This window comes from Aegilops tauschii, chromosome 3, assembly GCF_002575655.3.
Source record: "Aegilops tauschii subsp. strangulata cultivar AL8/78 chromosome 3, Aet v6.0, whole genome shotgun sequence".
Classification (NCBI taxonomy): Eukaryota; Viridiplantae; Streptophyta; class Magnoliopsida; order Poales; family Poaceae; genus Aegilops; species Aegilops tauschii.
The window spans coordinates 28,544,523-28,558,676 of record NC_053037.3 but is presented as its reverse complement, the minus strand read 5'-3'; the positions used below and the strand labels follow the sequence as shown (position 1 = coordinate 28,558,676).

General features: G+C 51.4%; 1 protein-coding gene across 1 annotated transcript; it reads left to right on the top strand.

Annotated features, from left to right (window-relative positions):
- The first annotated feature begins 3,095 nt into the window (after positions 1–3,095).
- Positions 3,096–5,836, top strand: LOC109768210 (uncharacterized protein At2g39795, mitochondrial). Its single transcript, XM_020326953.4, has 3 exons — positions 3,096–3,401; positions 4,876–5,249; positions 5,356–5,836. The coding sequence occupies exons 1-3, from the start codon at positions 3,162–3,164 to the stop codon at positions 5,513–5,515; spliced, it is 774 nt and encodes a 257-aa protein (XP_020182542.1). The 5' UTR covers positions 3,096–3,161; the 3' UTR covers positions 5,516–5,836.
- The last annotated feature ends 8,318 nt before the right edge of the window (positions 5,837–14,154 follow it).

The following is a 14,154-nucleotide window of genomic DNA, read 5'->3' as shown; positions in this document are numbered from 1 at the left end:
CATTCAGATAGCACCTATTCCGCCCACTCCCAAAGAAAAAACCTCCATGGATCACCTCAATAGTGAAAAATCCACTTTCTTTCTCTGAAAAACATTAAGAACATAAATAATTTCAAATTAGTGCCCTCAACATACTGAAACCCTAGAATAATTTCGGCAATTTTGCATCCAGTTGACATATTCATAGAAATAGCATGGGCAAAACGGCCTAATCACAACAAAGAAACATTTTTTCACCCCAAATGTACATCAAATCGACCTAGTGACACTGGGTACTGACGTACTGTATGCCGGAGCCGCCTCGCCATCGGGCCGCCGTCGCGGGCCCTGCATCGCCACCAAACAACGCTGACCCCTTTCAGCGGCCGTCCAACTAGCTTCAGCCGCCGCACACACTACGAACAGAGGCGCCCGATACGCCGATCATCCGCCGCCGCACCCCATCGCCGCTAGGTTTTGCTCTGTTTCGCACTCCTCTGTTTAGCGGTGGGGGAGAACAGGGGTATCAGGACGAGAAGACAGAAACATAGGGGGCAATTTGCGAAATAACGGGTGGGCCTCAAGCTGACTGGTGGGTCCAACCTGACGTGTGGGTCCCGGGCTGACGTGGCATACAACGGAGTACGCTGTACGTAGTGCACGTGTAGAGCCAGGACTGGCGTTTCAAGCTCAGGGACTGTATTGACAACGTATTTTCATGTACCGGGACCGTATCGGTGCAATACGCAAGTTCCAGGACCGAAGTGGACGTAGCCAGCGAGTACGAGGACTATAGATGCAATTATCTCGCCCACGGGCCATTTGGGAAGCATCCTGTACGCAACGGGGAGCGGGGAGGAGGTGTCGACACGAGAGGCACGACCAAGCGCGCACGACGCTTTTTTTTAGGGTAAGCGCACACGACGCTTGAGCTATAGGCGCATCACGCGAGCTAAAATGGGTGGGGCAATCGTGTCATGCCCGATAAGCGACTAGCACACGGGCTAGAGCGGGGGCACACGAGCGGGAGCGTGGGGCTGGCCTGTCGGGCCCGACATGCGACACACACGTCACGCGGCCTAATAAGTCGCCCCTTTTAGGATTGTTAGGGCTTTTTAGCTGCATTTTGGCCTTTTAACTTTAAATTTTAAATTTAAAGGTGTAAGATGGTCTAAAACTTGATGATTTTTTTGCTATAAATAGGGTACCCCCTATCACTTCCGACACTCAAATACCACATCTCATCTCTCATCTGCTATCCTTCTCATGGGTGATCTCAATCCCAACCAATTCGCCACCTTCGAGGCACACAAATTCAGGACTAGCATACCCGACAACCTCAATCTTTTTCTCCCGAGCCATAACCACCACCTTGGCAACCTTCTTATACATAACCTTCTCATACACAATCCCATTAAAGTAGCGCCAGCACTACCTCCACCATCAGTGCAAAAAGGTTTCGTTGGTAGTCCTCCGTTCCGTGGAATTAGTTCGGCCAAGAAGCATATGTGGTGGAAGGTGTAGTGAGGTGGAAGGCTATGTGCAATAGATGCAAGAACGAGCTCGTCGGGCCGTGGGAAAAGGAACCAGCCATTGGAAAGAGGCACTATGAGAGCCACTTGAAGAAGGAGGGGAGATGGTGGTGAGACAGACCTAGCTCCAATACACCCCCGACGGTTCGGTAAGTCATTGAGACTATGATTCTGACAGATCTCAAGAAGCTCTTTGTCGTTTAATTTCTTCTTTTCATTTGCCATTGGATTTTGTTGACACTCCTGCTTTTATTGAATATATTCATACTACTCATAATCCTAGATTCGTTCCAATTTCTAGACAAACTACAACCAGGGATATGCAAAAGTTATGCACAATTGTCTTTAGAAAATAAAAAAAAGAATCATAGGATTCATAATAATTGACATATCGAATTGCCAGTGACATGATTGGTCATTCTATAGTTAAACTTGTGGAAAGTTTTGGTCTACAAACAAGATCTTTGAAATAACTTTCACGACTTGTGCACTCTGACGATGTTATCATAACATAGAATATCTAGGTGGACCTGTTGTCAAATAGGGCATGTCTATCGTGAGCTAGCGGGCAAGGCATGAACTGCCTCCCGTACAGGATGGCGACGGCTACCGTCAGCTAGCGCTCATTGTCCAACAGGACGAGCAGTAGCGGATCTTGAAGCCCATTGTTGGGCGGGCTGAGCGGGCCAAGCAGAAGGAAACATCCTTTGGCTGGTGTTCCAAGGCCCATAAGTAAAAAAAATAGTGAACAAGCTGCAAAAAGCTGGGTGGGCCACGACCCATTCGGCTTTGCCGTGGCTCCGCCAGTGAGGACCAGCACAGATGCACCGCCGTGGCCTGAGCAGGTTCAAGCAGCGAGTGCGGCGCCCTATGGAGAAACTGCCCACAAATTGGATGAGCAGCAGTTGCAACAATGTTCGAAGAGGCAGCGTCCTAAGGAGCGCGAAGGGTACGCTGGCCCCTGGCAAGGGAAGAGGATATGAAAAAGGGGACTTAGAAGATAACATGATGGCCTAATTGCTCTGAGACTTGATTTGCCACGTGTCAATCGTGGGAGGTGGTCTCACGATAGAAAGCGTACGATGTGGGTTGTACATAATTTTTTCAATTGCCATATGGATGCATCGATGAGTGTGGCCGTGTGGGCTGAATATTAAATATCGTTGTTTAATTCTGCCACATATTAAATAGCAACATATACAATGTATGACCTGTGCTAGACCCCTGAGACGTGGAGTCTTTGTGCAACCACACTGATCTTGAAAAAACTTTGAATTACGAGCTGCACAAAAGACAAAAATCATGGACTTTGATAAATGAATAGTGCATGTGCTAAAAAGTCATAAATATTTGTAGCTCTCACCTAACGTATTTTATCATAAAAATTTACACAGATGTAATTTATGTATCTAGATATATGTGTGCGTTTAAAAAAAATATGAAACATAAAAATATAAATTTTGAATTTTCAAATTTTCACCTCCATGAAGCTCAAGCTTCATTTAGCATTTTCAAGATTGCGAAGGTTTGCACAGTTTTTTTATTAGTAATAGTCGAGTGGCCTATAAACCCCGTCCCACCTCCATTCCCCCCAACCCCAAACCCCTCGACCACGAAAACCCTAAACCCTCTTCGCCGCCGCCGCCAGCCATGGCCCTCTTCGCCGCCGCCCGCCGCGCGGTCTCCTCCTCCCTTCCCCTCCTCCGCGCCTCCGCCTCCCGCGGCGCGGCCTCCCGTGGCGCGGCCCTTCTCCGCCCCCTTGCCGCCGCCGCGGCCCGGCCGATGCCCTTCTCCTCGGCGACCGCGCTGAAGCCGAGCTCCGACGACGAGCTCCTCCGCATCGTCAAGGCCGAGATCAAGTTCGCCGAGGACTGCGACGACCACGACCGGGTTCGTTCGTCCGCCCGCCCGCTCCCCGAAACCTTTAGTGCTGCTGCTGCCAATTTAGATCTGTCGCTGGCTTGCGGCCCGAATCCCTTCATCTGTGTATAGTTGCAGTCTGATGTTCCCGGAGGGAGTTAATTGGGTAATCTGTCGCCGTGAGGCAGTTGAGATTTCGATTAGCGTTCACCTGCAGCGGTAGGATTGGAAATGGTGATAGATATTGATATTCCCCACTCAGAAGGGAGGGATTTTCCTTATGTAATTTAGGAATTTCGTTACTCTGGCCATGCCCGCAATCTCCCTGCTGCAGTTGATAGCGTAATTCGAATTTCAGAGTAGTCTCTGTTAGTACGACCCGAGGGTTTTCTTCGCTAAGTTAGGCTTATGCTCGCTTTGTGTCAGCCCCTTGCTGTCCATGTTAACTTCGTCTGATGGTACCCATAGATTTGACTTTCAGTGTTGGTGATTCTGCAGTTGCTGTAGACTACTATAGTGTTGAGTGTCTAGTTTTTGTAGTCTACACTTCTTGCATAAGGATTTGCATGCGCCTTGTACCATGAATAATTTTGGGAATTGCGAATCGGTTCTTTCTTACTACAGTGTTGATGCTATAGTATGGCCCTGTTCGTGGTGGAGGTTTCGTTACTTGTTTTATGCTGCTTAGGTTGTATATCAGTGCAATTTGGTGATATGTTTGGCTGGGCTCTGCTCTTTTCACAGTTAACGTTTCTTGTCACTCTACAGCTTGCATGCTTGCCATACCAGACCACCAGTGTTCCGCTGTTATGATAAACTGTTCAATTATTTGCATGGTTCTCTGTCTTTTACACTGGTTGCTTTTCTTTAACTGCACCACTTTCATGCACTGAGTTGAGTTTTATGCGTCAAACAATCTGTTTTGACAAGGCTCACTGATGGGTACTTTCTTTATTAGGTGCATTTATTTGTATATACCATATTGTTTCACGTTTTTTTTCCAACTTATTGTTGAATGTTGAGTCTAAGGTTCCAACATAAAGGCATATATGCTTCTGCAGTCATGCTTGAGTATTTCTAGCCGGCTGGAGTGAGATTGAACTCGAACAGATAGTGGTTGCTAACATACCAACTCAATATTGCAAAGATTTACTCATATCTTAATTCATGCTTGAGAAACCTAGACGGGGTCTTTGGATGTAGTAGGAGTGTAGAACAGAAGGTAGGTGTTCTGACTGCGTATGAAATGCAATGGTTTTGTCTGCTACATAGAGTTATTATGATTCAGCAATGTAATCTTCCAGACCTTTTGGAAGGGTATCTAATCCATAATTAGCATTTCGGGAGAGAAAACATGAGGGCTGAATAAGGATTGAGTTACCCTTTTTGTCTTGCAGCGACACTATTTTTTACATTCAGCTTTACTGTGAGCAAGTTTGGTGTTCATTTTAGTAGTGTTGAGTTTGTGTGTTCAGAGCCTCACCTTTTCCATCTTATTAAGCAGGTTGAGGAGATCCCAGATAGCTTCCCTTTCAAAATCACCGACAACAAGGGGCTTAATGACATCACTCTTACAAGAACTTACCAGGGTGAGAAGATCGAGGTTCTGGTTTCCATGCCCAACCTAGTCACTGGAGACGAGCCGGAGCATGACCAGGACGAGGATGACAAGGAGAAAGACGATGATCAGGATGACGGCGAGAAGCCCCCGAAATCCAGCCTTCCCCTCACAGTCACCATCACCAAGAGCGACGGTCCAAGTCTCGAATTCACCTGCACCGCCTATCCTGACGAGATCCTCATCGATACCTTGTCCGTGAAGCAGCCCTCTGAGAAATTGGAAGAGGACTACATTGCATATGAGGGTCCTGACTTCAAGTAAGAACACAAACCATGGCTTGGCCATTTTAATATCTTGGGTAACTGAACATGCTTACCCGTCGCTGCTTGCTGATGTTGTATGCTTGGTCTTTGTGACGTGCAGTGACCTGGACGAGAACCTGCAGAGGGCATTCCACAAGTACCTGGAGCTGCGCGGGATCACGCCCATGACGACAAACTTCCTGCACGAGTACATGATCAACAAGGACAGCCGGGAGTACCTGTTTTGGCTCAACAAGCTCAAGGATTTCGTCAAGCAGTAATCTAGAGATTACAAGTTATGATCCCTAGCATAAAGACGAGCCAATGTGCTTTGCACATCCTGTTCTGAGGCCTTCGGGCTTCGGAACTCAAAACTGCTCCGTGTTTAGTATATGATGACGATGTGTATGCTTACCATCGTGTTTTGGATCGCTTTTTTGGCAGTGTGGAAACGACTGGGTGATGTTAGAGTTGAAACCTGGGCAGGGCTTCAGATAGAACACTTCGTTAAGTAGCGTGCTATTTTTTTTGTGAACAAATAATTATGCTCTGTGTGTGTGAAGGTTTCCACACAGTGTTTCACCTGCGTGGAGTTTGAAGCATATGCGTAACTTTTGCCTGCCTGCCTGCCTGTTGTCTTATCTGACGCAGTGTTTCACTAAATTGAGGTGAAGTAGTGTAAATAAATGTGTAGGCGCCTGCTAGGTTGTTGAGGCGAACAAGGTGAATTTGTGCCTGTTGTGGGATGCACCGTGACCTCTGAGCAAGTTCTCTTTGAGGAGTGCCAGCTCGCGCAGGTCCTCTCCAGCACCCTCATGTACCACCAACTCCACGGCAACCCAGCTCGCGAGGATGGCGATGACGGCGACGAGGAGTAGACTAGTATGCACCCTGTAGTATGAACTTCCGTATGCTATGTTTAATTTCTGTTTTTATTTAGTATGAACTTTGGTATGTACTATGAACTCAGGTATGCTATGTTTATGTATGACGAACTTCGGTGATCCAGTTTTAAGCGCAAACTGCAAGTTTGAATATGCCGGCTCAGGACAGTTGATAAGGGAAGCAAACCAAATCTGAAAAGCTAGACCCAGCGCAGCCATGGCTCCCGCGACCCCGCGCCCGCAGCCGGCGGCTCCGCCTTGATCTTCTTCTTCCGGCCGCCATTTCAACCGCCGAGACCAGATCCGGGCTGCTCTCCGTGTCCTCTCTCAGCTGCACTCCTTCTCCTCTCCAGGCTCTCGCGGTGCTGCCCATGGCCCTCGCGTCCGCGTCGTCATCTTCGACTCCGTCGGCCGCCTCGACTGCTGCCGCCGCCATGGCTGCGGCTGCTCTTGCCTCTCGCAAGGCTGCCCCGGCTGCTGGTGGGTGTCTGTTCCGCGCTGGCGCTGGACTCCCGCCGCGGCCGTTCGTGGCAGCATCTCCGGCGGCAAATTGGGCATGCTCTCTCTGCTGGTCTCCCGGCCTCCCTCGGCCGGCGTCGCTGCGTTGTCCGACCTGGTGGATGGAGGGCTTGGGCTGCCGCGGCTTGGGTGTCTCCCGTCCCCGGCCTCTGATGATGTTGCTCCTGCCAGCGCCGCGCCGTCAACCCTGATTGCTGCTGTGGGCGCGCCGTCCCCGACTCCTGCCGGCGCTATTACGTCGTCCTTGGCTCCTGCAGAAGCCCCGCCACCCTCGGCTGCGACTGCTGAAGCGCCGTCCACGTCTCCTGCTGGCTCCGTCACATCGTCCTCGACTCCTGTGAAAGCGATGCCGTCCTCAACTCCTGTCGGCACGTCGCCGGATCTGGGCACCAAGCAACCTGTTTCGTGGAGCTCTCTTACCAAAGACGAAGAAGGTGAAGATGACGACGAGCTGGCCCCGCAGACACCGCCACCGGCTACCAAATCCCCAGTTCCCCGCTTCCGGCTACTCGACCGGACATGACGTGTGATGCAGATTCGTGGGGAGGTTGGCAGGAGGTGCTGCCCCGGCGCAACATGCAGCTCCAGGACTCACTAGCCCCTGCATTGGCTCCCCGTCCTGGCTTTGTGGTAGATGTTGCAGATGCCTCCTTCCTGGTCACCGTGCAGTGGTTTGTCGAGATCCTTTTAGGTGTTCTCGGTGCCTTGAGAATGGTTATCGAGCTCGTGAGTGCCGCAATGTCTGGCGCCCCCTCAGCTTCTTGGGAAGCCCTACTGTGTTGTCGTTGCCTCGCGTTCCCGTTGGGCACCAACAAGTTTCAGCTCCTCGCAAGGTCCAGAAAGAAGCCTCACCCCTCTCGAAGACATTTTCTCGTGATTCTTGGGCATCGATCGTTGCTACTCCTGCTGGCTCTGTGGCCTCGGCGGATATCCCGGTGCGGCCTGCCTTGGGGAGCTAGGCCGAGCTGCTGCGTTCTGAGCTGCTTGGTATGGGTTCCTTTCGGTTCGAGGAGACGGTCCAGCCTCTGCGTGATGTCATTGACTTCATGCAAGGTTGGATGTTGCGGATGGAGGGCTTCATGGAGCATGCTGAGGCTGCACTACGTGAGCTCTCCCTGGCGCTGCCTGTGTTGCGCCCTTTGGTTGTGCCTGGTGACAACTTCGAGATCGAGAGGGGAGCTGAGCTTCATGGTTGTTTCTCCCCTCGTGCTAGAGCCAGATCACCGTCGTCAGCCTCTGAGGGATTGGACAATGATGTGCTTGTGACTCCGGTACTGCAGATCATGCCTGAGCTTCGGGAACTGTGTGGGGGCCCGGTTCTGCCTTTTTCCGTCGAACACCTGAAGGTAGACCTTCCCGAGATCTCGATTGTGGATTTACCGCCAGCATCATCCCTGGAGTCTAGCAAGACAATGGATGCCGATGAGTGTGTTGATTTCGACGTTGCAATCTCTCGCTCGCCTAAGTCCATTGGGTGGCAGGTGCCGGCTGGCCTACCTCTGGGTGTCATGGAGCATAGAGTTTTAGATGTTGCTGCCCTTCCCTCGTCTGCGACCATCGATCAAGTGATGCCTGTCAGTGGCATGACCATTGAGCCAAGTGTGTTGGCACCTACTCCAAATTCAAATGCTCTCTTCGCGAAAGAACTTTGTGACTGGCTTGCCAGTGCGGAGATTGCTAGACCTGGTTTGGGCAGGTCGATTGCTTGCCTCCTGACGGGAACGCCAATAAAAGGCAAACAAAAGAAGGTAGGCAAAGGCAAGAGTGGCGCCATAGGCAAGGCATCTCTTGCTACTTGATGGATGATCTTCGGTCTCTCGGCCCATCCTCTTGGATTGGGTTGTCGTTGTGGGTTGGGAGGTGCCTGATGTCTTGTGTCGAGGTGTTCTTGTCGGGGGTCATTTGGCGTAGGAGCAATGTCGGGGTTTGTGGATTTTGTGTTTTTGAAGAGTCTGGCGGTTGCCGCCCTCGTGGTTGTGGGTTTCTTGCCATGTGAGTAGTTAGTTGTCGGGGTAATTGACCACGGGTACCCCGAAGACGACGAGACAATATTTTAAGACATCGGGGCTAGCAAAGCCTCTCAGTCCGACTGCTCAGGCCGCCCCAGACGCCCCCCTGTCCGACTGCGCCAACCAGACGGCTGTGCTGACTAGTCGGCTGCCCGAAGTCGACCGCTGCACCGACAAGACCCCGACGAGACGGCCATACCGCGAACGAGACGGCTGTACCCGGCACTGTTGACGAATAGTATTGGCGACATCATCTATAATGTACTTGTCCCTGAGCACTATTTTATAAAGTGCACCAGGATAAGGAGGCATGGACATCACGTACATCCTCTCATGGGCATGGTGCCCATGCCCACTTGCCCCCAAACCACTACCTACCTTACATACTAAGCTAGCTCCCACTATATATAGCTAGCCATCCATCCACTCCACCCTCAGGTGTACATACATGCCCACGGGCACACACCCATGTAGGCAGCCACATGCCATTCGGCCACTAGAGCTTGCATGCTCATCCGGCCACCCCGCATATATACGAGATCAGGTGCCCATGGCACTGATCTCAGATACAACTCAGGAGCATTTTGTACTGTCAGATGTACACTTCACATATATATTCAGACATGCAGGAGTAGGGGTATTATATCTCCGAAGAGCCCCGAACCTGGATAAACCACCGCGTGATACTCGCATACCCGTCCCTGAATATTCCGGCGGCAGTCTTGCCCTCACCTTAAGCAACCCTGTGGCATCTGTCGTCTCGTAACCCCCCGTGAGAATACCGCGGCATTAGTCATTGCTTCGTTTGTATTGGTTTTCGCCCGGTTTTCCATTAATTAACTAGGCAATTCTCTTCTTCTTAATTAATCGATGAGGCAAAAAATTTGCCTTCGTTTCGAAAAAAATATAAAAAAGTATGCCGGCTCAGTACGAAGGATCTGCTCTGGCTCAGCACCCGACGTCTTGCAAAAAACGTTTCCGGGATACCGTAGACGATTTTTCGGGGATGGGCGTTTACTAGATCTGCTAGAGATGCTCTAACCTTCTTCCTCTAACCTTGTTCTTGGTTCCTGGACAAGGTATATTAGGTCTCTCTGGATTTTTATTGCTGCACATTCATAAGTTTTCTGTGCAATTGTTGGGCTGGCTGAGGGACAACAATAAAGATTGATCACTGTATTTATTCATTAGTCTACACATCTTATATGTAGAGGGTGAAGCTGAGGATGGGTTCATCCCATTGTCTAGTTGAACCCGTCAACGGCGCACAGGTGCAGAGTTCAGGTGCACATCTCGCGCATGTGGCACTCCTTCAACCCAAACAATGGCAGGACGTTCGGCCTCGACAGCCTTCAGATCAATCACGAGGTGGTGGCGCATTCCCTACCCACTACTATTGTCAAATTACCACCGTTTGGTTTTCTCAACACGATGATCCTTCTTTTGGCCTTGCACTTGTAGGGTGGAACTATGCAAGATCGTGTAGAACACGATGCTATTAAACAACTCAAAGAGTATCTAGTTGAAGTGAGAGTCTATTGCATTTCTTTTTTACAGTTTGCCCAAGTCAGAGAAGCTTCATGACCTGTAGGAATCGTTTCATGGTGTGCATTGGAGCACAGACGGTTGTGGATGAGATCGATGGAGATGGAGATGCGATACCTCTCCACAACTTTGATTTTGTTTGATTTTGACAGGTAATGTTTGGGAAGCTGAAAGAAGAATTCAGTGTTAGGCTTGCTACATTAATTCCTGCAAATTCTGATTTTTTGTCTGAGATGTGTTGATATAAATGTTGCAGATGCTATATTGGGGAAGTAGTAGAAGTGTTAGAGTACGTAATGGGCCTGGGCTGGCGGTATAGCCCATTAGTCTTAGGGTTAATTAGAGATAAGGATCGCTTGCTTGGGAGTCAAGTAAACCTCTCTATATAAAGAGATGAGATGTATCAATATAATCAAGCAAGAATTAAAAAGGAAATCCCTTCCCTTTTGCCCGGCCGTGGACAAGAAAGGCCCCCGGCAGGCCCTCTCGCGCCCTCCTTCTAGCAGCGCCATAACAATTTGGTATCAGCTAGCTTCGGTTCGATCATGTCTTCACCGCCGCCCAACCCGTCTCTCCCGCTGTCCTCCGTCGCACCCGCCCCCGCCATCCTCACCCCGGAGGAGGTGTCCGAGGCGCCGCAGGACCTAACCCAGGCGGTTCAGAAGATCCGCCTGTTCTTGGCCGGGTCCTACGGGCCGCACCAGGTTGCGCCGCCCATCGCCGCCACCGCGCCACCGTGGCAGCCGCCGCACCAGGCGGCCCCCGCCGCGCTCGCCGGGCCGCTGCAGTTGCCATCCACCGCCCCGCCCTGGCTGCAGTGGCAGCCGCCGCTCCTGGCGGCCTCCGCTGCGCTCGCCGGGCCGCTGTAGCAGCCGCTGCAGCTGCCATCCACCGCCCCGCCCTAACTGCAGTGGCAGCCGCCGCTCCTGGCGGCCTCCGCCGCGCTCGCCGGGCCGCTGCAGCAGCCGCTGCAGTTGCCATCCAGCACCCTGCCCTGGCTGCAGTGGCAGCCGCCGCTCCTGGTGGTCTCCGTCGCGCCCGGCGCTCCGCCGCTGCCCGGCGTGACACCGCAACAGCTGCAGCGGCCCCCGGCGGTCAGCTCCGGCCCCACATCGACCGCGCCGGCGGGAGTCCCGATCCACCAGATCAAGTTCCCGCCGTCGCCATCACCGCTTTCCTAGGGCATCCCCATCCAGCAGATCAAGTTCCCGCCGTCGCTGTCACCGCTTCCGGCTTGGATCGCTACCCGCCACGTGTCGGCGGCGGTGAGGCTGCAGGCTGCTGCACGCGCCCTCCTAGCGCGTCGGCGTGTGTGGGAGATGCGTGGTCTGCAGCTGCCGCTCCTCCCAGTTGTCCTTCACTGCGCAAAGGACCTCGATCTCGTCCCCACGGACAGCGACCTCAAAGTCTGCGACATCGGCGGTTGGGGGGGGGGTTGCGCACCCCTCCTCGTCATTCTCCATCGCAAGCCTCCACTCTTCTCTGTGCGGTGCAGACCAACAGCCGTCCGGCGGGGAGAAGGCAGGGTGTCACCGACAGGAGCGCACCGCGTCCCAACTGCTGCAGTGGCTGGTGTCCATGGGATCCAGGTGGCTGTACACGTGCACGTCCGATGTGCGGATGGTGTCCACATTTTGTTAAGGGGTCCAAAATAAAGCATCCCAATCCATTTCAGGTTGAGAATAAAACAAGCCGAGATGTAAAAGGCTTGTTTTTAGGTGTTAGGTTTGTGTTGCGTCGAGTCATGGTTATAAGGCTGCAGCTCGAGGACAAGCTGCATGTCCAGGTGGGGTGTAGTGTTAGAGTACGCAATGGGCCTGGGCTGGCGGTATAGCCCATTAGTCTTAGGGTTAATTAGATATAAGGATCGCTTGCTTGGGAGTCAAGTAAACCTCTCTATATAAAGAGAGGAGATGTATAAATCTAATCAAGTAAGAATTAAGAAGGAAATCCCTTCCCTCTTGCCCGGCCGTGGGCAAAAAAGGCCCCCGGCCGGCCCTTTCGCGTCCTCCTTCTAGCAGCGCCATAACAAGAAGTTTGGCCCACCCAGTAGGCCCCGAAAAAATTCCGCATGATAGAATTTTGCAGCTTACAGATTGGGGATTTCGGGTAACAGAATTCAGTCATCCCTTTTTCAGATCTTTGTCTCTCTGTGATAGCGCCTTAGATTTTGCATTTTGCAGTGGAAATGAACTGGATGTCACACTGTATGGAGAGTTCGGTCATGATTTTTACATGGAGATTCGCGAGAAATGCCGACAAGATCCTGTTGTTGCCGTGTTTGCCCGGCATGCGTTCTTGCCACTACAAGTGTCAGTTATTGTTTCACCCTTTCATCTATTTATCGGTTTCTACCGTCTGATAAAACAATATAAGTGTATTCCACCCACACCTTCCAAGTTGGCATGGACTACCGGAGGAGCTTCGTTGTCAAGTGGGTCCTGAAGGACGATGAGGTTGCACTACTGCAGCAAAGTGGCTCAGTTCAGCAGGCGGTAGGAGGTGACGGCCATTTGTCGAAGGAAGATGGTTGTTCTTCAGTGTCTAGCTGCAACTCACAACTTATGGAGGTATGACATGCTTGCCATTTTTTGACCCACGTGTCTGCTTTTATTTTCTGCAAGTACATTGAACTCCAGATGAGTGTATCGATCCAATCAGTTTCCGTTGCCTGTTGATTTTCAGGAGAAAATGTTGTTCATCAAGTGAGAAATCGAGGTGAAGACTGAAGATGAGGCAGATGCAGAGTGACTCCTTTCCTTGACTCTCATGTACAGAATGACTGTACATGTTCTTTTATTTTTCTCTAAGTTCTAAACCTATCTAAGAACAAATCCCTCTGTAAGAAACCTTATGTAAATATTGTATGTGTTGGGGATATAACTATTGAGTATAAGCCGCCCAGGAGGGGCCGGGTTATACTCATAGTAAGTTATTCATATTGAAGCCCACAAAGACAGGGAGTATGGCGCTTTACGGAGGAGATTTAACAAGAAGGCCCAAGGCCCAAAGGCGGATTAGGGCCTATAGATGTAAACTGCCATATGATGTACGACTTGTGTTGTAAGATAGGAAAGGGTAGAAACCGAGCCGGACACGTTTATGAACCGGCTCGGGATTCTGTAAACCGCCGGGCGTCAACCTGTATATATAAAGGGACGATCCGGCGACGGTTGAGGGACAAGAAACAACAACTCGAGAGCCAGGCAAAGCGTATTCGCTCTCTGGTCATCGAAACCCTAGCAATACCACCTCAAACTGGATTAGGCCTTTACCTTCACCACAAGGGGCCGAACCAGTATAAACTCCCCGTGTCCTTTGTCCTGTTTAACCCCTTTAAGCTAACCTCATCGCAATGGCTCCACAACTAAGTCCTTTCATGAGGACATCTGCCGTGACAAAACCACGACAGTTGGCGCCCACCATGGGGCCAGCGCACGGTGGTTTCGATTTCTTAAAGGGCAGCTTCGAAGGGATCAAGGGATACGCCATGGGCCGGATGACCAAGAGCCGTCGCGGCAAGCTCTACATCGACGATGCAGGCTGGGGCCCCGAGGGCGGCTCAATTGAGTACGGGTACCGGGTCCCCTTTGGTGGAATTCACGTCTTCATCAGCATGATCGGCGAACCGGGCTCTGAGCCGGACATCTGCACCGATATCGTCGAGACGGCTCAGCTTGCAAGACCCGCCCGAGTTCAGCCTGCTATGAGGCGTGCCTTCATGGGATTCATCCATGGAGCGGCACCTGAGGATAGAGCGGTATCTGGTGATGAGACGGTCGTCTATTCTGATGGCGAGTCATCCACCGGGGATACCGAGTCGTTGTATCAACTGCAAGACGGCCGGCTTGGGGGCTGTTCCGACGGCGACAGTATTCCAGACCCCTTTAAGCCGCCGAACCGGGTTGCGATCTTCATGGCCGGAACACAGCCAGTGCATCACTCATCAACTGCAGCAGCGAT